Raw genomic sequence first — 23141 nt, forward strand, 5'->3', positions numbered from 1 at the left:
CCATCCCGTGGAGTTGGTGAGGCTGTCTAGGGACTTGCAGCAGTGCTCTGCACTGCCTCTCGAGAGTCTGGTGAGGGAGCATTGTCCATGGGCTGCAGGTTTTGTCCTGCACTCACTGCAGGGCCTATAGGATCTTCAGCAGAGCACCGCATCTTACAACACAGATCCCGGGCCATAGCCATGGGGAAAATTCTGTACAGGCTGTGCGTAAGATCTAACCAGCAGACCCGGATGTCCTGTTCATAGGATTGATAATTAAAGATAGTTAATTAATAGGCTGTAGTAGTTCAGGTGGGTAGCTGCGTCAGCATGTGTAAGCTGCAAAGGAACAAATAATAGGTTTATTCCATGCTGAAAAAAAAAGGAAGAAAGAAAACACAACGTTTCGGCTTTGGAGCCTTCTTCAGGTGTGAGAGAGACAAGGCAGTAGGCAAAGGTAATGTAGCGGGAGAACAAAGGCTGGGAGAGAGGAGGAGTGAGAGGCAGAAGCAAGAGACAGAAAGAGAGGCCAATCAAGAGGTGTGAAGTCAGAATAGGTGTAGAAAGGTGTGAAATGAAACTACCAATGAATGGAGAAAATTTAAAAGAAGAGTAGTCTGTCTTTAAGAGAAAGGGGAATGTGTGATCCGAGCTGCAGTATAAGTTTGGTTTCGGTAGTCTTTCTGATGTATGTGTTCAGAAAACCATCTTTGAGAACACAGACAGAGAGATTAGAGTGATCTTGGCCGTCAGAGGAGAAATGAGAAACAATGGGCTTGGAGAGATCTTTAATCTTCCCAGCGTTCCTGACGTGTTCTCTGAAGCGGTCTCTGAGTCTCCTTCCTGTTTCCCCAATGTAGATGGCTGGGCATTTACTGCAAGAGATACAGTAAATAAGGTTGCTGGAGGTACAAAATGCCATCTGGGTGATCCGGAATTGTCCTGAGAGGCCTTGAATGAGTGTGGTGTTGGATGTGTACTTGCAGGTGATACAGCGAGCTCTGTTGCAAGTGAAAGTGCCTGGTGTGGATGGTTGTTGAGGGCGGTCAAGGGATCTGTGAACAAGGAGGTCACGCAGATTAGGTGGTCGGCGATATGAGATGATGGGGCAGTCAGAAAAGAGGGCCCCAATGGAGGGATCATCCTGTAGGATGGAAAAGTTGTCATTAATAGTCCTAGGGATAGGAAGTGTCTTAGGGTGGTAGGGAAGCACCAAAGGAATGCGGTTGTTACGGTGGAAGTTCCTGATTGGGTTGATGGTCCGAGGGGTGTTTTTGGCTCGGGCAAGGGCCCTGTCAGTAACACTGCTGGGGTATCCTCTGTTGATGAAAAAGAAGTACATTTTGAGGGCTTGGTTCTCAAAGTCAATGTTGTCGCTACATAATCATCGTAGCCTAAGGAACTGTGAGTTTTTAGTGTGTTTGGGGTGAAATGAGCTGTACAGGAGGTAGCTGTGTGAATCCGTGGGTTTGTAATAAACTGAAGTGGACAGTCGGGGGTAGTTGATGGAGAAGTTGATGTCTAGAAACGGAAGAGCAGTGGAAGATATGTTAACCGTATATTTGAGGGACGGGTGGAAGTTGGTGAAATGGTGCAGGAAGCACTCAAGCTGATCGTTGGAGCATGTGGCGGCACCGACGCAGTCATCAATATATCGCTTGTAGAGGTCAGGGACATAGCCAGTGTAGGCAGCGAAGAAGCGTTCTTCTATTCTGGGTCCCAAACTTATCCTGCAGCTAGGATCACACATTCCCCCTTCTCTTAACGACAGACTACTCTTATTTTAAATTTTCTCCATTCATTGGTAGTTTCATTTCACACCTTTCTACACCTATTCTGACTTCACACCTCTTGATTGGCCTCTCTTTCTGTCCCCTGCTTCCGCCTCTCACTCCTCCTCCCTCCCAGCCTTTGTTCTCCCGCTACAATACCTTTGCCTACTGTCTTGTCTCTCTCACACCTGAAGAAGGCTCCACGGCCAAAACGTTGTGGTTTCTTTCTTCCTTTTTTTTCAGCATGGAATAAATCTATTACTTGTTAATTAATAGGTTTTAGTTTAGTTTTTTTTAAACTATTCACATTTTCCCCCATTCAACTGATTCCACACAAGCATAGCATGGTCCTGTCTTCAATAAATATAGTGAATACTATTGAATTTGATTGAAAAATTAAGATTCTGAGGTAGTGACATGCAGAACTTCATCCAGTGTTTTACCAACAAATCACTTATCACTTAGAATTAGGTGGTATTAAGTATTTCTATCTTTGTGTGTCTGGACCGAACAGCCTGTTGTGTGCCACACAAATGTAGCCAAAGAGGTTTCAGTCACAGGATAACCTAGTGGTCTTTGCATGTGAGTAAGTGTGGGAGATGAGCTTATCTTTTGGATAAGGATCTTTCTCAGGACAGTCCAGATCCATTTTCAAGTGTCCTTTAAGATGCATGTTCACTGCTCGTGCCTGGATGTCTGTCAGAGGGACAGAGGCACTTCTTCCTAAAAGTCACAGGACATACTTCAAGCTGCCTCAGGACTGGAGTGGCGCTTAGCCAGTAGAGCAGTATGGGACAGCTCTGTGACGAACCCAGTCAGCTGTTCCCCCTCCTTCTGTGCATCATTTAATATCCACCATTACTGCTTGAGAAGGCATTTGTTATTTAACACGTTGATATCAATTAAGTAGCAGTAGTTATTTCTGCGCACCTGGTTGCGAATATGCCAAGGAGACCGATAAGCAAGCTAGTGTAATTGATCTTATACTAAATGAATTATCCTTGTTTAATGTGTCACTTCTTCATACTCACTATAGCTTGATAATTCATGAAATGAGCTGTCATATGTATCCAGGCAGATTCTCATGTATTCACCTTGAATGCTTTTATCTACACAATGCTTTATGTATAAATAAATGTTTTCTTTGTGCTGTGAAGCCTTGTGAAGACTCCTAGACTTCTAAGTCATGTGTTTAGTGTGGGTGGCTCTTCCCTACATCCAAAATGTTTTTAGCATTGCTTATTGCAATGCAAGTGATGATTGCGAGCATTCACTTCGATATTGCCTTGTTTCTTGAATTTCAACATGATGGTGTTTGTGTGACTCTTGTCTTTCCTTCAGAAGAAGATCACAGTCCTTTTCAAAATGAGTCAAAAGGAGGAATGATTATTATTATTAATAATAATAATAATGCATTTTATAATATTATTTTATAGAGCATCTTTAAAGGCATCATCTCAGGAAAATGAGTTAAGCCAGGGAGCTGAAGAAATGGTGAAGATGGGTGGAGAGTGGTATGTAGAAATGTGCAATGAACAAGAGAGACGTGTGTTAATTTTAAGTAGCACAAGACATTTTCCTTAAAATTCTTTACTATTTCCAAAATCAGGTGAAGTGCAACAATTTGAAGTGCATAGTTTTCTTTAAACCATCTTTTAAAGCTACTATTTGCTCTCTTCTCTGCTGAAAGTGAGGATTTGTTTCTGCATTAGAAGTAATAAAAACAACTTTGCTTATGTTTTAAATAAGATTTTAGGCAAAACTGTCATTTAGATAAAGCAGGTTAAAACAATTCAGACAAAGCCGTCATGTTAGAGGGCCAGTGTTTGATTATGAAAATGTGTTTAAGTTAAAAAACCTTATAGCTGATAAATCACTTGAGAGCAAATTTACAGTGATGACTAGGACTTTTGCAAACATTTAAAACAATGCTATATACACAAAAAAGAGAGCAATGTCTTTGAAAACACAGAGACAAACTCTAAATATAGTAACTATCACAAGTAGGAAAGTTGGAGTAATGGGTCTTCTAAAGTAAAGTATATCAGTTCTCCAGAACTGATATAATTCTGACACTTCCACAACATCCCCAGGAAAGAAGCCAAGTCTGAAAAACATTCTGTCGCTCACGAGTTCAGGGGCTCAGTGGCACTTCCAGTTTCACTATGTTCTGGGCTGTTTTTGTTCCTGTAAGTCAAGACAGAAATTGATTATAACCTGTAAAAACGCATTTGGAACAAGGTAAGTTTAGGACCTTACCATATCACTTGCTTGAGTAATGTTTTGTAGCAATTTCTGTTTAATTTGCAATAACAGTAATACAGATAGGACTGAGAGCTAACACACTACTGAAGGAAAATGGGGATTATTAAACATATTTTGAAAATAAATGAAAGTTAAGCTGGGCAAGCTTTAACCGTTTTCACACTGGCACAATGTAACTATGCAGATTTCTAGGAACAAGTAATAGGTTTATTCCCTGCTGAAAAGAGAAGAAAGAAAACAACATTTTTGCTGTGTAGCCTTCTTCACCTTATTCTGGTGCTCCACTGCCGAAACGTTGCGTTTCCTTTCTTCTCTTATTAGCATGGAATAAACCTATTACTTGTTCCTTTGCAGCCTACGCAAGCTGACGCAGCTACCCACCTGAACTACTTAAGCATATTTCTATATCAACATGCAAAACAAGTGTGTCAGCTTGCAGAGTCACAAGATGTTCACTTCACAAGTGTGTGGAAGCGTGATTTGTGAAGACTAAGCGAGTCAGAGTGAAAGCAGCTAAAGTGCAATCAAGTGCAAGATAAACCCAGACTACACCAAACCTCCAAGGGTCAGTTGGTTTTAGCTGCAGTTAGATCTTCCAGAAAGAGATGTAATTTGGCAGTGGACAAGTGTCAGAGTCTCAGAAGCAATCATGCTGTAGAAGTCAGATCTATCCAGAAGTGCTCTGTGAACAATGCTCCCAAAACATGTAGGTAAGTACAAACAAAGCATTCATAGACAGAAGAGGGTTACATACAACCAGAATGTGTCTGTAATCGAGAATATCAGAACCAGTCTTATTCTGGAACTGCTGGAACAGTTTAAAGAATATTAGCTGTTCTGCTAGATGTCAGAGAAAGATAAATGATTATCCCATTCTGCAGCCCAATATGAAATACCATGCATTTGAAAGGCTTTCCATTTCCTGTATGTGTAACCAGGAAGAAAGTTTTATATACATCATAGGAAAAGTCTCCTTCAGTCTCAGAAATGTGTGTAGCCTGTTAGAAGCGATATGTTTCTTTCTCATACAGCATTAGGGTGGGTATCTGATAGCAGAAGGAATGTACTGGTAAAGGATTCGAGAATTTCAGACGGCTGCCAAATAAGGACTTGACTTCCCACTTTCTATTGAGTTTTCAAATGACTGATGGAAGCAGAAACTAAACATCCTGGAATTTGAAAGCAGATTAAACTTTCCTCAACTGGTCATGACATTGATGTCTTAAACATTTACAACAGAGAAGACCAATAGTAATATTTAATATTTGGTATAGGCTGGCCACCACAAACTTTAGAGAACTGTGAAGTTTGTCAAAATTGCTTTGATTGCATGCCACTCAAAACCAGTTAGCTGGTAAAGGTAACTGGTACAATTGTATTGGTACATTTGTGGGGAGGGGTGTCGTACATTTTTAAAAGAGTTCCTGTTTAACCCGTTGCAGCTGTAGGTAAACACAAAGGGAGACTCTGGTCTAGTCTACTTAATTAACTTCCTGACAAATCAATAGAGGATCTAGGAGGTCAGTCCAAAATCACAGCATGTAAAAGACAGGGAATAGAGAAGCAGGAAAGAGAGGGAGACGAAGAAACACCATCACCCTGTTCTTCCTGCAGGCGACAGGACCGAGTTTAGACTTGGAGACCAGTATTTTGAACCTTGCGATAGAGAGCTTTCTGTCCTTTAAGGAACTTCTGATTTCCTTAACTGCGGAATTCTCAGGTAAAAAATATTCTCTCCTAATGTACTGAAATAGGGAGATGAGTAGAAATGTGTAACTTCCCTTTTACTGCTCTTTCAAAAGATCTGTGCCACAACAAAAAGAACTCATCACATCCCTCAGATTAGACCTATTACTCTGTTTATTTATTTTAGTTATTTTTAACTTGGTCTATTTTCTGATACCCCCTAGCTTGTAATACTATTATCAATTCTAATATGTTCAACATGGAAATTGTACCCTGTGGTCATATGTGCTTTATATTTTATTTAGGACCTCAAGCATATTCTCTTTATTGGTACTAAAATGAAGTATTAACCTTATCAATGAGACTGACAATGAACATGAAGTGACAGAAATCAAAGGGCCTATCGGGACAGGTGCAGAGCACTCTCTGTGATTGCAGATTTGAACCTTGTCACGGACTGCCTGGGGCTTCACATCGTCACCTATCACAATCATCAACTACTGCCAATTTAAAACTGGGGAAAATAGAAAACTGCAATTCTGTAAACCAACAGCACACTCCAGTGTCAGGAAATCCAACACTTAATCAAGATGGCAGCGACATGCAGCTCATTAGCAGCAAGTGTAACATTAACCTGGGACTGGGACAGTGAAGTCAAAACTCAGGCAATTCAGATTTGAGATTAAAAGATGCATATTAGTCAGAAGTACAGAATGCCACTGTTTATTTCTGGGAATCTCTGCACATACTGTATATGCTTTAACATCTTAGAATAATACTACTCTTGATTTGTTCTGTTGATATCCTTTGCCAAGCGTCTGCTGAAGCCATTTAAAGACCCTGTTTGATCTGGGGTATTTCTGACTTCAGTCTCCTCTTCAGCAAGTGAAATGAATGTTTGATTGGATTTAAGTTTGAAGATTGGCTCAAAAAGTCTAAGATTTTCCACTTTTTCCCCTGATAAACTCATTGGTTCTGTTGGCAGTGTGTTTTATTTGTCACTGTCTTGCTGCATGATAAAGTGCTGAACAATGCGTCTGGAGGGACCTTCTTGTACACAGGCAGACAAGATATTCCTGTACACTTCTGAAGTAACTCTGCTGCTATAATCATTAGTTGCATCATTAATAAAGATGAGTGAGCCAGTTCCAGAGATGGCCATGCGTGCCCAAGCCATGTCTCTACTTCCACCATGTTTCACAGATGAAGTGAAGTGATGCTTTGGATTGTCTGCAGTTCATTCCTTTGTCCACATGTTCACCTTCCCATCTTCGGTAAGTTTATCTTTGTAACTATAAAATGGCCACTCTATTTTTGACACTGTGCAGCCTTTATAATTCTGATGTCCACGTCTTCTGCGAATGGTTGATTGTGATTCCTTCACCCCTGCACTGTGGAGGTTGTTTCTGAGTTAAGTGACAGATGTTTTAGAGTTTTTCTTCACAGCTCTGATCAGTTTTCTGACATCACTTGCAGTTGTCCTCCTCAGTTGACCAGGTCACTGCAGATTGCTAAGTACACCAGTGCTTTCCTTCTTTTTTCAAGATATTGTTTTCAGAACATTTTTCTTAAAGATCTTGTTGAGTTTGCTCAGTCTCTGTGCTATTAAATTCTTCTGTTCATCCAAATTACTTGCTTTTCTTTCACAGACAGTTCTCTTGTCTTCATGTCGACTGACTCCAAAAACCGACACCAAGGAGAAAAGCAAAGGTTCACTCCAACACTGCACACTCACAGCTCCTTTATGTGAACAATCAACCGACACGAAACTCCTGCCCCATAAGAAACACCTAGCAGGTAATTGCCCCAACATTTATTCGCATCTAAAGTGGGGGGACTGAGCACAAAATTGCTATGATTCTAAAAAAGTAAACAAATAAACACAGAAACATCCAGAAATAATCAGTAATATTCTTTGCTGTTGCCTCATATTCAACTTTTCATCTCAAATCTGAATTGTTTGAGTAAACAGCAAAAATAGCAATTTTGACTTTCTCAATACTTATGGAGTGCACTGTATTTTCTTTTTAAGTTCAAGTTCACTTTTTTGTCAGTCCAGCCATATACAAGTATACAGAGGAGCGAGATATCGGCCTCCAGGTCTACGATGCGAATACAGACAGACACTGACAAGACAATGCTATAGATAATGTGGACATAGACATTTCTGACAGGGTACAGGGTACATAAAGTGCAATGTGCAGAGTGCAATTTACTTTACAGAATTGTGCAAAGACTTGAGCAAAGAATACATCAGACAGTATGCCTGACAGTATTCACCACAAACAGCTTGAATGTTCACAGCACAATGCTGTGCATTTCCAGTGACAGTTATAAAGTTTTAACTATGAGCACTCTTGAATAACTATTTTCCCCAAAGGTGACCTTAATGATGATTTACTTTGCGCAAATTTCCCCATTTTCAGTTGGCGCTAGAATTCTACCAAGAACGATAATCATCTTGGGCTGACACAGGGTTTTTTTCATACATTTTCTGCACTGCGGCACAAACGTTTCTCGAACTCTTGACATATTGGAATGAGCAGAACAATATTCAACTTGTTAATAAGTGTAAACCAAGCCCAAGCATTGATGAGTGGATACAAACAAGGGGCTCTTCCTCTGTTGCAGTAAAATGCACTCTTTGCAATGATATTGCATAAATGAAGAACTTGTACTTACTCAGAGGTTTTTAGGCAATGCACAATTAGAAGAGCGAGGCAAATGAAGGCACAGCAGACAACAGTGATGATGATTACTACATGAAAATGCCTATTCTGGTCTTCTTCTTGAACTGAAAACAAGAAAAAGAAATAAAATAAACTTTCAGTTATAGAAAGCTAATTAAACCTTCTGCAAATTGGGGAGCAAAAAAAGAAGTTTGGAACTTGGAATTGGCTAATGATAGGTTTTTATTCTCTTTGACTTTATTTTTTGCTTGACTTGGGTCTGCCTGATACCTAAAGGAAGATACCATCATTGGATCCATCAGTCCTGATAAACACAACCATTTCTCAAATATGATATGACTTCTTTATATTACGTCAGATGGTAAGATCACGTTTTTAAGTCAGACATTCCATATTCTAAAGGCCCACAATGCAGAGGATATGTGTCCCATGAAGTGATGCAATTAATTTGGTAGGTTTGCTGTGGTTTTCTCATAGTTCCATTGTTTCCCTGCACAAGACCATGACGTCTCTAAATTATAGTCTGATAAACATTCAAAACTGAATGCCCATCTTCAATATATAAATTTCCTGAAGTAAGGATGTATTTTTGTTTCTACAGCTAGAAACTCTTGTTTGTAGTATGGTAAACAAACCTGAATACACTATTCTAAAGGAGGTGTTGCTAAAAATGAAAAGCTTGAGCATAAATTCCATTTGTTTCAATGGCACACCATTAGTTGTGTATACAGCAATGCTGAATGCACAGAAACACACTGCAAACATCACATGGGTGCTTCTGACATGGAGATGGTTACACAAAAGGGGTATGCTCCTGCTACCACAACTTTGTAGTTATCAATGTTGAACTTCATTTGCTGAGAGCCCAATCCAGGATTTTGTCTTAATCTATCTGTAATTTCCATTTATTTCTGCTTGCTAGTCTCCCTAACGTTTGCTGATGGAAATGTTATGGACTGTATATTACTAACTATATAACTTTTCACTTGTCAATATTGCACTAGTAAAGTATGCAGTTGTATATTCTAAAACATACAGCCTGTTCCATCAGAGTGTGATTAATTAATATCTAAACCACACAGTTAGAGCACTTACAGCATTTCAAATGAATAATTAGGTCCTACCCTAATTAGTTTTGATGCGAGAAATTAATTTCTTACCCCACTTGACAACCAGTGTTTCTGTCATGCTAAGGTGAGTGACCTGGCAGGAGTAGGTGTGTGATTCCGGGTCTTCAAGGTTCACTGCCAGGACACTTCTAACTTGGTAGGTTCCATCACCATTGGGAAGCACCTCTCCTGCAAGGAACTTCTCTTCCACAGTAACGTTTCCGTCTCTCACCCAGTTCACTGTAATTTCTTGAGGGTAGAACCCTGTTACGATGCACGTGACCTCTGCTTCTGAAGGACTTACACCCTTCTTCATGTGCAGACTAACCTGTGGAGCTTCTGCAAAGAAAACATATACAGTAACTGCACATTGTAATTGGGCAGTTACTTTTCTTGACAGGTCTTGTTTCAGTTTTAAAGTATAGGCAAACCGCAGGAAAAAAGATTTTACTACAATTTCCTTTCCAACTGAGTCTTACAGTACTGTGATTTATGATAGCATTACCAAATTTTGAATATGTATATTATACTTATGTATATTTCTCATTTAAAGGTCTATCATTAGCCTAAGTAGTCTCTTCAGGTCTTCTAAAATGAATTCCATTTGACTAAGCGAACACTAGCCATTCACCACCTCCAAGATCTGTAAAACTACAGTCATCATTACATCAAAATATTTAATTAAATTAAACACTTGCATATTATTAACAAATTGAATTTTAATTGTGTGAACTGCAAACCTCATCATTTAGATGAAAAAAAAATCAGTACAGAAAGTGTTGGCAAATTCAGTTATGGGTTGATACAGTTGTTTCTGATTTTTATTCCATCTCAGACTAGAAAGCAAATCGACTGTTTTCCAAGTCTTAATCATGTGCATTAGATGCCTCTAAAACCTGCACTGATAATCAAGGACAAGTGTAGCTTATCCCTCATCTAACTTAACAAGTCAAATTTCAATATTTGAAACATCTTGGGGTAACAGGTCACCACAGTCATCATCTTTAACCTTTTTCCTCTATTGTAGAGAGACAGTAAGAAGAGTTAGGGTTAGGAAGAGTTTTGTTAAGGCTCTTTGTTTTAGAGCTATTTAAAATCTACAAAATAATAGGAACAAGTAATAGGTTTATTCCATGCTGAAAAAAAGAACAAAAGAGAATACGTTTTGGCCGTGGAGCCTTCTTCAGGTGTGTCATTAATAATGTCACTATTATACAAAATAATAGTATAACCAGGCACTGCTGTGCTAGTTGTGCACCCACATTTAAAGGGCGTGAATAGAGAGTAGGTAGGGAGCAGTTAAACAGGGAATTGAGAACAGGAAGCTTGGTAAAGATTAATTCCTGACGAACCCCTCTTCATTCTCCTTTTCTCTTACTTGCAAAATATAACTTGTTCATTCCCTGGAAGCCAGGCTCTCCCATCCATGGCCAGTCTCCCCTTTCCCGGGAAGAAACCCATCCCTATTGTGGGATCCCTGACACACTGAATCAGGCTGAGTCCTCCCTGCACTGGAAGATACATGTTACCTGTCTCTTCCGAGACATAATGGCACCCAGTTAGTTTCCAACTATAAACACTACTAAACTACTACACTATAAGAACTACAGAGAATTCAAATTCAAACTAACCCAGGAATACAATACACACTAGAGAAAGCTAAATCCTCTCTGGATCCATATATCTTTATCGTTTTACCCAGCCACAAATAAGACAGATGAGGTGAACTCAGTTTTTCCCTGATTTAACTCTTATTACTGAAGAGCCACCGCTGTACTGGGAGGATCTGGGCCTGCGGCTGGAAGGTTGCCGGTTCATATCCTGTGGCCGGCAGAGGAATCCTACTCCATTGGGCCCCTGAGCAAGGCCCTTAACCCCAACTGCTCCAGGGGCGTCATATAAATGGCTGACCCTGCGCTCTGACCCCAAGCTTCTCTCCCCATCTGTGTGTCGCATGGAGAGCAAGCTGGGGTATGCAAAAAGACAAATTCCTTGTGCAGAAACTGTATATGGCCAATAAAGTGATCTTGAATAAGATATCAGCCTGACGCGTTGAACTAAAGCTCAATCACCATTGCCTGAGTCAGGACTTTAAGTCACATGGTTGATATTATGAGACTGCCAAGGTTTGAAAGACTGCGGAGAGCCCACTAAGTGAGCCCACGGCTAATCATGGGTTGTGATGACATTGGGTGTAGCGTCTTTCTCTGCCCTGAAGGTTCCTAAACGGCTGGTCATCCTTTGGGTGACAGACTGCAACTTCTTATCCAGGATCTTAGTCAAGATGTTCTACCTTCATGTGTACCACAGTAATGTGATCCACGCTGTACAATTCATCACTGGGGAGGTACAGGCTGTTTATCAGAGAGGCTCCTTTCAGTTGCAATCCTAGTGCTTTATTCAGAAACCTAAGCTGCTGTTACTGTCTGGTCAAGGCAACAAAAAGATGACCAGAAATTAATTGATAACATTTAATTCTTTGTGTAGCCTTTCCACGAGATATTATTATCTTACCTTTCCTCTCCAGGGCCTCCTTTCCATATTTCAAAAAGGTCTTCAGCAAATCAAAGCATTCAAACTGGTAATAATTCATTAAGTAATCTCTATGGCCCGAGTTTAATTCATTCCTCTCCTTAATGATATTTGCCTGAGGCACTGCAGCGTTCCAGGACTGTGTCTTCAAATCAAAACTGATAAAGTCATTTCCATCATACGCCTCAGAAGAAAAGCCCCTTCTGGTCCCATCAGCATCCATTTCACACCTTGCCATCCTTTGATAAGTGTGGATTCCTGAAAAGAGAAGAATACCATTCAGTACTGAACAGACAAAAATACAGATACATGCTGATATAATACTGGAGTGAGAAATATATAAAGTCCCACGGCTGAATCGGCTTGCCTGGAGTCGGTATTTCTCTCAAAAGTAAACTTAAAACAATAACAAAAACAGTGGTGGAAAAGTAATGGTACAGAATAGTCCTTGGACATGTGGAGATGGTCTTTTCTATTTTATATTATTGAATGAGAAAAATATGAAATGAAGATTAATCAATTCGTTAAAATCAATAATGACTAAACTTCAAGTAGGGATCTGCGTCAGCATGTGTAGGTTGCAAAGGAACAGGTAAAGGTTTATTCCCTGAAAAGAGAAGGAAAGAAACACAACGTTTTGGCTATGGAGACACCTTCAGGTTTAAACCTTGACTTGATCCTTTTCATTACTAAAATTCACTCAGCTCATCTCTACATATACAGTGCCTTGCGAAAGTATTCGGCCCCCTTGAACTTTTCAACCTTTTGCCACATTTCAGGCTTCAAACATAAAGATATAAATTTTTTATTTTATGTGAAGAATCACCAACAAGTGGGACACAATTGTGAAGTGGAACGAAATCTATTGGATTTTTGAAACTTTTTTAACTAATAAAAAAATGAAAAGTGGGGCGTGCAAAATTATTCGGCCCCTTTACTTTCAGTGCAGCAAACTCACTCCAGAAGTTCAGCGAGGATCTCTGAATGATCCAATGTTGTCCTAAATGACTGATGGTGATAAATAGAATCCACCTGTGTGTAATCAAGTCTCTGTATAAATGCACCTGCTCTGTGATAGTCTCAAGGTTCTGTTGAAAGCGCAGAGAGCATCATGAAGACCAAGGAACACACCAGGCAGGTCCGTAATACTGTTGTGGAGAAGTTTAAAGCCGGATTTGGATACAAAAAGATTTCCCAAGCTTCAAACATCCCAAGGAGCACTGTGCAAGCGATCATCTTGAAATGGAAGGAGTATCAGACCACTGCAAATCTACCAAGACCTGGCCGTCCCTCTAAACTTTCAGCTCAGACAAGGAGAAGACTGATCAGAGATGCAGCCAAGAGGCCCATGATCACTCTGGATGAACTGCAGAGAACTACAGCTGAGGTGGGAGAGTCTGTCCATAGGACAACAATCAGTCTTACACTGCACAAATCTGGCCTTTATGGAAGAGTGGCAAGAAGAAAGCCATTTCTCAAAGATATCCATAAAAAGTCGCGTCTAAAGTTTGCCACAAGCCACCTGGGAGACACCCCAAACATGTGGAAGAAGGTGCTCTGGTCAGATGAAACCAAAATCGAACTTTTTGGCCACAATGCAAAACGATATGTTTGGCGTAAAAGCAACACAGCTCATCACCCTCAACACACCATCCCCACTGTCAAACATGGTGGTGGCAGCATCATGGTTTGGGCCTGCTTTTCTTCAGCAGGGACAGGGAAGATGGTTAAAATTGAGGGGAAGATGGATGCAGCCAAATACAGGACCATTCTGGATGAAAACCTGTTGGAGTCTGCAAAAGACCTGAAACTGGGACGGAGATTTATCTTCCAACAAGACAATGATCCCAAACATACAGCAAAATCTACAAAGGAATGGTTCACAAATAAACGTATCCAGGTGTTTGAATGGCCAAGTCAAAGTCCAGACCTGAATCCAATCGAGAATCTGTGGAAAGAGCTGAAAACTGCTGTTCACAAACGCTCTCCATCCAACCTCACTGAGCTCGAGCTGTTTTGCAAGGAAGAATGGGCAAGAATTTCAGTCTCTCGATGTGCAAAACTGATAGAGACATACCCCAAGCGACTTGCAGCTGTAATCGCAGCAAAAGGTGGCTCTACAAAGTATTAACGCAAGGGGGCCGAATAATTTTGCACGCCCCACTTTTCATTTTTTTATTAGTTAAAAAAGTTTCAAAAATCCAATAGATTTCGTTCCACTTCACAATTGTGTCCCACTTGTTGGTGATTCTTCACATAAAATAAAAAATTTATATCTTTATGTTTGAAGCCTGAAATGTGGCAAAAGGTTGAAAAGTTCAAGGGGGCCGAATACTTTCGCAAGGCACTGTAACATTTTAATATCCCATTTAATCCTGAGCACCCTCCACTCAACTGCCCCACTGCCTCCCTGCTGCCTGCTTCTCCAGACAGCCCCCACTCAACTGCCCCACTGCCTCCCTCCTCACCCTGCTGCCTGCTTCTCCAGACAGCCCCCACTCAACTGCCCCACTGCCTCCCTGCTGCCTGCTTCTCCAGACAGCCCCCACTCACCTGCCCCACTGCCTCCCTGCTCAACCTGCTGCCTGCTTCTCCAGACAGCCCCCACTCACCTGCCCCACTGCCTCCCTGCTGCCTGCTTCTCCAGACAGCCCCCACTCAACTGCCCCACTGCCTCCCTGCTCACCCTGCTGCCTGCTTCTCCAGACAGCCCCCACTCAACTGCCCCACTGCCTCCCTGCTGCCTCCTTCTCCAGACAGCCCCCACTCAACTGCCCCACTGCCTCCCTCCTCACCCTGCTGCCTGCTTCTCCAGACAGCCCCCACTCAACTGCCCCACTGCCTCCCTCCTCACCCTGCTGCCTGCTTCTCCAGACAGCCCCCACTCAACTTCCCCACTGCCTCCCTGCTGCCTGCTTCTCCAGACAGCCCCCACTCAACTGTCCCACTGCCTCCCTGCTCACCCTGCTGCCTGCTTCTACAGACAGCCCCCACTCAACTGCCCCACTGCCTCCCTGCTCACCCTGCTGCCTGCTTCTCCAGACAGCCCCCACTCAACTGCCCCACTGCCTCCCTGCTCACCCTGCTGCCTGCTACTCCAGACAGCCCCCACTCAACTGCCCCACTGCCTCCCTGCTGCCTGCTTCTCCAGACAGCCCCCACTCAACTGCCCCACTGCCTCCCTGCTCACCCTGCTGCCTGCTTCTCCAGACAGCCCCCACTCAACTGCCCCACTGCCTCCCTGCTGCCTGCTTCTCCAGACAGCCCCCACTCACCTGCCCCACTGCCTCCCTGCTCACCCTGCTGCCTGCTTCTCCAGACAGCCCCCACTCAACTGCCCCACTGCCTCCCTGCTGTCTGCTTCTCCAGACAGCCCCCACTCAACTGCCCCACTGCCTCCCTGCTCATCCTGCTGCCTGCTTCTCCACACAGCCCCCACTCAACTGCCCCACTGCCTCCCTGCTGTCTGCTTCTCCAGACAGCCCCCACTCAACTGCCCCACTGCCTCCCTGCTCACCCTGCTGCCTGCTTCTCCAGACAGCCCCCACTCAACTGCCCCACTGCCTCCCTGCTGTCTGCTTCTCCAGACAGCCCCCACTCAACTGCCCCACTGCCTCCCTGCTCATCCTGCTGCCTGCTTCTCCACACAGCCCCCACTCAACTGCCCCACTGCCTCCCTGCTGCCTGCTTCTCCAGACAGTCCCCACTCAACTGTCCCACTGCCTCCCTGCTGCCTGCTTCTCCACACAGCCCCCACTCAACTGCCCCACTTCCTCCCTGCTGCCTGCTTCTCCAGACGGCCTCCTTCTTGCTACTCTTCAGTGTCGCGCCTCTTATAGCTCTCATGTTCCCTCAGATATTCCTGCCCATCTGCAATCACCTCTCCAGTCTGGCTTCTCTGTCTCACTGCTAGATCGACGTTCCAGGACTCCCCAAGACTCCTGACATCCTGCCCCTAAGTTTCGACCTGACAGCTCACCGCAGCACTGTTCTGCAGAGCCCGTACTGTACACAAATGTTCATCTTCTGTTGCACACAAATATGCAATTAAATCTGTTAAATTCTATTAAACACTATTGTTCCTACCTTATATGAAGATAAAGTTATTAACTGTTACTAATTTTATCTTCATATTAAAATTGTACAATAAGCCAGAGGGATCAGCTTCCTCTCCCTACCACTTGTGAGAAACCTTTTGATTTAACTGTTCAGCTCTGTCTTGCAACAGTGTTACCACTCTAATGGTTAAGCAACAAACAGTCTGGCATACAGAGTGCTAAGTTTGCTTTGTTTTCTAAGTGTTGGATTAGTTTTGATTAACTGATACTGTATATTTTAGTGAAAAATGTAAAATAATGACTGTGGTCTGATAAACCGCAATTCCATTTAATACTATTTTTGATGCATAATTATCAATGTGGTTTTATTTACCGACCACGTTCATTTGAACTTACCTTCAGTGTGATTAAATCTCTGAATGGCTGCTCTCAAATTTGTATAAATTTGTTCCTGTTTCATGACGAAACGCCTTGTGTATCCCTCCCATAAATGCGGGCTCACTGCATTCTTCATCCAGTCCGTACGGGGCACCAGTTTCTTCTGATTGCTGTCATAGTACTGTAGTATTATATCATTTACCATTCCCACGGTCACAAACTCAAAGTTGCCTGCTTGGTCCATGGTCCCTGTTAGGCCATACTGTAATGAATTTGTCCCTGGAAGATCAATAGGAACACGCTTTTAAGTCATTGCAATATGTTACATCCGAACTCAAAGGAATGCGGGTGATAATACACAATTACCCACAAAACAAGAAAACCCAAATGACAAACAGAAGAACAGGCTGGGAAAATAAGTACATACCGCATACCTGAATACTAGGAGCATCAGAAACAAACTGTACAGAATAAAAGCTACCTTGTGATTATGATATAACTGGAAACTCCAAAACATGGCTGACAGGTAGCGATGGTGATCAATACCATTGAACGACAGGGGAATGAAACACATGAACATGCAGTAGTGGGCATTAAAGAGTATTCAGACACAGGAATATGGCTTAAAGGATTTATAAAAATAATGTGAAAGGTATGGGGTTATGAGCATTCCACAGATATTAATGGAATTCAGTCACAAATGGTTCTTTCCTCACTAAGACGGGAAAAACCCAGAGGAAAGTCAGCAGCACGAGACGAATGGTAGACATGGCGAATAATTGCTTTCTCATAGAGTTTGTCAGAGCCTACAACATGAAATGCCTGTTTTGGTCTAGACTTTTTAAAAAATCATGGCAAGGAGAGGATCAAAGAAATTGAAGAACTATAATGATAATATGACGTGCTCTGAAATATAATTCCAGGTGGAATCCACACAAAAGCATTCCAATTTCAGGAAAGTAGACTATAGCGAAATGATACAGAACTCAAGAGAATGAGACAAGATAGATGAAATTTGAAAGTCAAGAACGAACCACTTCATATACAAAATGATTATTATACCGTCAAATGAGTATCTATTAAGCAGAAAATCCGGTGGGCAGTATGGACCTGTTCCATTCAGTTCCCCAAACTGTTTGTAGTTTATTAACAGACGCCCTGGATTACCTTCTGCTATTGGAAATCCATGGGAAGAGTACTTGCTTCAGAAACACTTCTGACTTTCAACCAGCACTATCTACTGTATATTAGTCAAGACTACTTTTTCCTTTAATTTCTTGAATGCAATAATAATAATAATAATAATAATAATAATAATAATAATAATAATAATAACAACATCACTTTATTAACCCTTTACAATTTCTTGCATTAAGAATTTGTCTTTTCGCATACCCCAGCTTGCTCTCCATAGAGACACACAGGCAGGGAGAGAGCCTAGGGTCAGAGCGCAGGGTCTGCCATTGGACAGCGCCCCTGGATCAGTTGGGGTTAAAGGCCTTGTTCAGGGGCCCAACAGAGTAGGATTCCTCTGCTGGCTGAGGGATTTGAACTGGCAACCTTCCAGCCACCAGTGCAGATCCTTAGCCACAGAGCCACCCCTCCACATGTGCTCAGGATTACTATTCTTTATATAGCTGACACTTTAATTTATTGAACCTTACATTTCTACAGCTACTGTAGGTAACTAGTTTTTGACTGGAATTTTGATTCAAGTGTTTAACAGGTTACCTTAACCACAGGTTCCAGATCCCTTGCCACTGCTCCATGTGATCAGCAGGCAGTGTTCTGAGAGCCAGGGGGATTCCCTGAGAGATTGAGATCTCTCTTTAGTGCCATCTCTATTAGTGAAATCTGAGCACCTGACTCACTGCTTTACTCCTCACTAGGTCAGGTATTAATTCCTCCAAGCACAACTAACACACTCCTGTCCAGCCCACTCTCATGCTTCTGTACTCAAAGAGTTGTGAATTATGCAACAAGCTACCCAGTTTCATTGTTGAAGCCGATATCTGAATGTTCTTACATTAAAAGTGCCCAGAGTTACAAACAGCGATATTATAGCAATATACCAAATCATTGAGTTATGAGAATATCACGGATGGAAACTTCATTTTTACCCTGGGAAAGAGATGATTACTTCAGATCTTGGGTCACCTAAACTTGAAGATTTCTGATAAAATTAGCCCGGTGTACATATTTTGGATGACAGGCAATACAAATTTAAATTGCACTTCCATATACAGTAGTTTCCGCTTGTGCCCTCTGTTTCGAGCTTTACTGTTCATTCAAAGTAAACTGGCTGGGTTGACTTTCTCAATGCCTTTGAAGATTCATTACCAATATTCTACACAGAATAAACAAACCCAGCCCTGCAGCTGTCCCCCACATGTCAGTGTCCACAAACCTAAACTCATGAAGAGGCACAGGAGGAGTACTCAGAGGGTGTCAGAATATTGGTCACAGCAGGTCAGAGAAGTTGTGAGGTCAACAAACATGGGCCTCATCCCCTTACCTTCCTTACAAAATGAAATGATGAAAATGTTGGTGAAACAATAATGTACCTGCGCTGAAGAAAATCCGTATTCCGTAGCTTCTTCGCTACAGTAGTGCCAAAACATTGAAGAAGTTTCAGGTACAGAAGCAGTTTGCTGAGGGGTAACCACCCTAGGTGAAGCTTGAGTGGTGAAAGCCAGTTAAAATGTCTCGATAACAGCTGGAGCGAATAAAGGTAAAGTTCTTCTGTAGTCATGTGCCCTGCTGTAATATGGCACTGTGAGCAGAGATGAGGAAGGGACCTGCATAGCACTTATGCACAGGAAGCTGCGTGTATTTTAATTACTACATTATAGACAGGCACGGGGGGGTTCCCTGGCAGCACAAATGCTAGGAGTACAAGAATAAGAGGAACAAGACAGAGGAAAGAGAAATGCTTACAAGAATGTGAGGACAGGGCCAACATACTGCAAGTAGGCACTGAAGATCCTAAACTTTCAAAAGGTGGTGTTATAGAGTGGCGTGAAAAAGTGTTTGCCCCCTTCCTGATTTCTTATTTTTTTGCATGTTTGTCACACTGAAATGTTTCAGATCATCAAACAAATTGATATATTAGACAAAGATAACACAAGTTAACACAAAATGCAGTTTTTAAATGAAGGTTTTTATTTTAAGGGGAAAAAAAAATCCAAGCCTACATGGCCCTGTGTGAAAAAGTGATTGCCCCCTAAACCTAATAACTGGTTGGGCCACCCTAAGCAGCAACAACTGCAATCAAGCGTTTGCGATAACTGCCAATGAGTCTTTTACAGCACTGTGGAGGAATTTTGGCCCACTCATCTTTCCAGAAGTGTTGTAATTCAGCCACATTAGAGGGTTTTCAAGCCTTAACCGCTTTTTTAAGGTCATGCCACAACATCTCAATCGGATTCAGGTCAGGACATTGACTAGGCCACTCCAAAGTCTTTATTTTGTTTTTCTTAAGCCATTCAGAGGTGGACTTGCTGGTGTGTTTTGGATAATTGTCCTGCTGCAGAACCCAAGTGCGCTTCAGCTTGAGGTCACGAACAGATGGCCGGACATTCTCCATCAGGATTTTTTGGTAGACAGCAGAATTCATGATTCCATTTACCACAGCAAGTCTTCCAGGTCCTGAAGCAGCAAAACAGCCCCAGACCATCACACTACCACCACCAAATTTTACTGTTGGTATGATGTCCCTTTTCTGAAATGCTGTGTTACTTTTACGCCAGATGTAATGGGACACACACCTTCCAAAAAGTTCAACTTTTGTCTCATCAGTCCACAGAGTATTTTCCCAAAAGTCTTGGGGATCATCAAGATGTTTTCTGGCAAAACGGAGACGAGCCTTTATGTTCTTTTTGCCCAGCAGTGGTTTTTGTCTTGGAACTCTGCCATGCAGGCCATTTTTGCCCAGTCTCTTTCTTATGGTGGAGTCACGACCTCTTGGATGAGTCGTCGCTGCGCTCTTGGGGTAATTTTGGTCGGCCAGCCACTCCTGGGAAGGTTCACCACTGTTCCATGTTTTCGCCATTTGTGGATAATGGCTCTCACTGTGGTTCGCTGGAGTCCCAAAGCTTTAGAAATGGCTTTATAACCTTTTCCAGACTGATAAATCTCAATTACTCTGTTTCTCATTTGTTCCTGAATTTGTTTGGATCGCAGCATGATGTCTAGCTTTTGAGGATCTTTTGGTCTACTTCACTTTGTCAGGCAGGTCCTATTTAAGTGATTTCTTGATTGAGAACAGGTGTGGCAGTAATCAGGCCTGGGTGTGGCTAGAGAAATTGAACTCAGCTTTCCAAAGATGTGATAAACCACAGTTGATTTATGTTTTAACAGGGGGGGCAATCACTTGTAGGTTGTAGGGCCATGTAGGTTTGGATTTTTTTTCCCTTAATAATAAAAACCTTCATTTAAAAACTGCATTTTGTGTTTACTTGTGTTATCTTTGTCTAATATTTCAATTTGTTTGATGATCTGAAACATTTCAGTGTGACAAACATGCAAAAAAATAAGAAATCAGGAAGGGGGCAAACACTTTTTCACACCACTGTATATTTATTTTCTATATTTTCTTTCTGGGTGCTGTGATTAATAGTCCAAGTTACAATGCATCATAACCCCTCAGGCGTGAAGATTATGACACAAACCTCAAAGCTCCATGAGATGTGGGTTCATTAACAGAAGCAGCAGTGGCCACTACCACAGGTCACAGTATTGTACACATGGACAAGTAAACAGAACCTTAATTTCTATTCAAGTCAAGAAAGAAACCAACAAATAGGTGATCTGAAAATCAATACTGAAGGTTTACAGGAATCAAATAAGCTTACTGAAGAATTGAGAAGACGAGAAGAAATTCTCAAGAATCCAATTAAAAAAAAAATCCTCAAAAGCTGTGCGTCTGTGTGGGCACCTTAAATGAAAGTAAAATACAGGAATGTTGAAACTGTGACAAGTGGTTTAGCTATAGAAAAAAACAATCCCGCGGTATCTTGCTCAAATCGCAAGACGCCAATCGCGCTGAAATATGACGCATGTTAGACAAAACAAATACTGTACAGTTACTGTACTGTCAAAGTAATTGACAATTAGCGCAGACGTGTTTGATATTAGTCAAAGAAATGGACTTAGGAAAAGAAAGCTGTCGTTAAACCTATTACTGATTATATATTAAATGCTAAAAATGGCTTTTCTAGATTTTCTATGACCATGGCCCGTGGGTTACATACTCTTTGGTGGCCAAGCCTTACAGAAACGCAACAGAAATCAAGACGCGGTCAAAAGTAAAACCGAGTAATAAATATCATGAAAACAGGAACAGGAGATCCAAATGTCTGAACAATTGTTTCATATGCTCTTCTCCCTCCTGTGTTTACACCCCGTACACTTGTTTAAAAGGTTTATTATTAGTCATGTGAGACCTACCTCCTGTCGCAGTTTGAACCCAGCCAAAGAGCACGATCAGGAGCAACATTTCAAACAGGCAGGTGAATCAAGGAAAATGATCGTACAAAACTCGCTTTTCTTTCAGAGGCGTAACAAATCAGTGGCTTTTGTCCTTCTGAATCTAAGCGAGAACTTTTTAAGAGCTACTAGAGTCGCGTATCACATAACTGTTAAAGCAAAAGCAGGAAGTTAGAAAATGAAAGCGAAAAAAAGCTTTAGAAAGTTTACTTCTAATTCGCCGTTGCTACATTTTTCGGTTATTTACGGCAGACCTACGGGAATGAACTGGCAGTGTGAAAGTAAACAGGAGGGACTAATTAGACTGCTGGAGAGCGCCTCAGCATTAAAGTTTAACCTTAACTGAGTTGTCCCGTTGTAAGTAAATTGACTGATACCTCCGTGCTAGTCTCAATCATTCGGAACTGAAATTAAATGAAATGGCTTGTTCGGGACCTAGCACTTAAAAAATGACAGTTGTGGATTTTTGTAGCATAAAGGTGCACGAACGACAGTTTACGTTTACACACTATTCAGCAGGAGAGGACGTCGAGATGTTAAAAAGCAGTGTACGAGCGACCTGAAGCAATGATACCCAATGAGGGCAGACATGAACTTTTATTGCTACTCCATCATAATGTAACGCAACGAGGTTCAGGTGGCCGCCCTTGCTGCATTAGGTCGGCCCCACACCGTCGGGGGCTCGAACCCGGAACTCCCGCGTCAACAGGGACCAAGCCTGTTGAGCTAAAGAGCGATCTCTCTACAGTCCAGTGGCTGCAGACCTGCTATTACAGGGAAGGGCGGTGACGTCACCGCTCTGGTAAGCCGGCTCTTTCACACCACTGAGGGCCGTAAGCGTTACAATATCACAACCACTTTCATAATAGTAGCATAAGGCTACAGTTACCACAGAAACAGCACCTGCTCATTTTCCCTTACAGTTACGGTCTTACATACGTACCTTTACCAAACAAACGTGCTCATTTCACGAAACAAAAATAAACAATAAGCGACGATGAACAAAAAAGTCAATTTCCTGTGAACACAGCATAGCAGTGCACAGACTCGTCAGTAGAAACATGTACAGCAATTCTCATTGCGTGAACTTTTATTAACAAAGTCAGTGTGCGCAAGGTGTAGATAAAAGTATTCGTAGATTTTGAAGATGACGATCTCAATGTCGACGTGTAGTGTGTCTACTCC

The 23141-nt window shown here is 42.0% G+C and overlaps 1 protein-coding gene and 1 pseudogene across 1 annotated transcript; both read right to left on the reverse strand.

Moving 5' to 3' along the window:
* Positions 1–580: 580 nt before the first annotated feature.
* Positions 581–1729, reverse strand: LOC148810261 (uncharacterized; annotated as a pseudogene).
* A 1651-nt stretch (positions 1730–3380) lies between these two features.
* Positions 3381–22016, reverse strand: LOC148810262 (major histocompatibility complex class I-related protein 1-like). The gene is made up of 6 exons (XM_088909119.1): positions 21918–22016; positions 16488–16748; positions 12016–12291; positions 9553–9840; positions 8385–8496; positions 3381–3938 (listed from the first exon to the last, which is right to left on the reverse strand). Exons 1-6 carry the CDS (start codon positions 21964–21966, stop codon positions 3878–3880), a joined length of 1047 nt encoding a protein of 348 aa, XP_088765245.1. The 5' UTR covers positions 21967–22016; the 3' UTR covers positions 3381–3877.
* Between the last annotated feature and the right edge of the window lie 1125 nt (positions 22017–23141).

This window comes from Atractosteus spatula, unplaced genomic scaffold, assembly GCF_055471065.1.
Source record: "Atractosteus spatula isolate fAtrSpa1 unplaced genomic scaffold, fAtrSpa1.hap1 Scaffold_1, whole genome shotgun sequence".
NCBI lineage: Eukaryota > Metazoa > Chordata > Actinopteri > Semionotiformes > Lepisosteidae > Atractosteus > Atractosteus spatula.

Excerpts from the sequence above, each read along its gene's own strand:
- LOC148810262 (XM_088909119.1), bottom strand. The coding sequence starts at position 21,966 with ATGTTGCTCCTGATCGTGCTCTTTGGCTGGGTTCAAACTGCGACAGGA. Across the intron at positions 16,749-21,917 it reads GGTTCAAACTGCGACAGGAG|GGACAAATTCATTACAGTAT; the intron begins GTAGGTCTCACA and ends TTGATCTTCCAG. Across the intron at positions 12,292-16,487 it reads GAGATTTAATCACACTGAAG|GAATCCACACTTATCAAAGG; the intron begins GTAAGTTCAAAT and ends TTCTCTTTTCAG.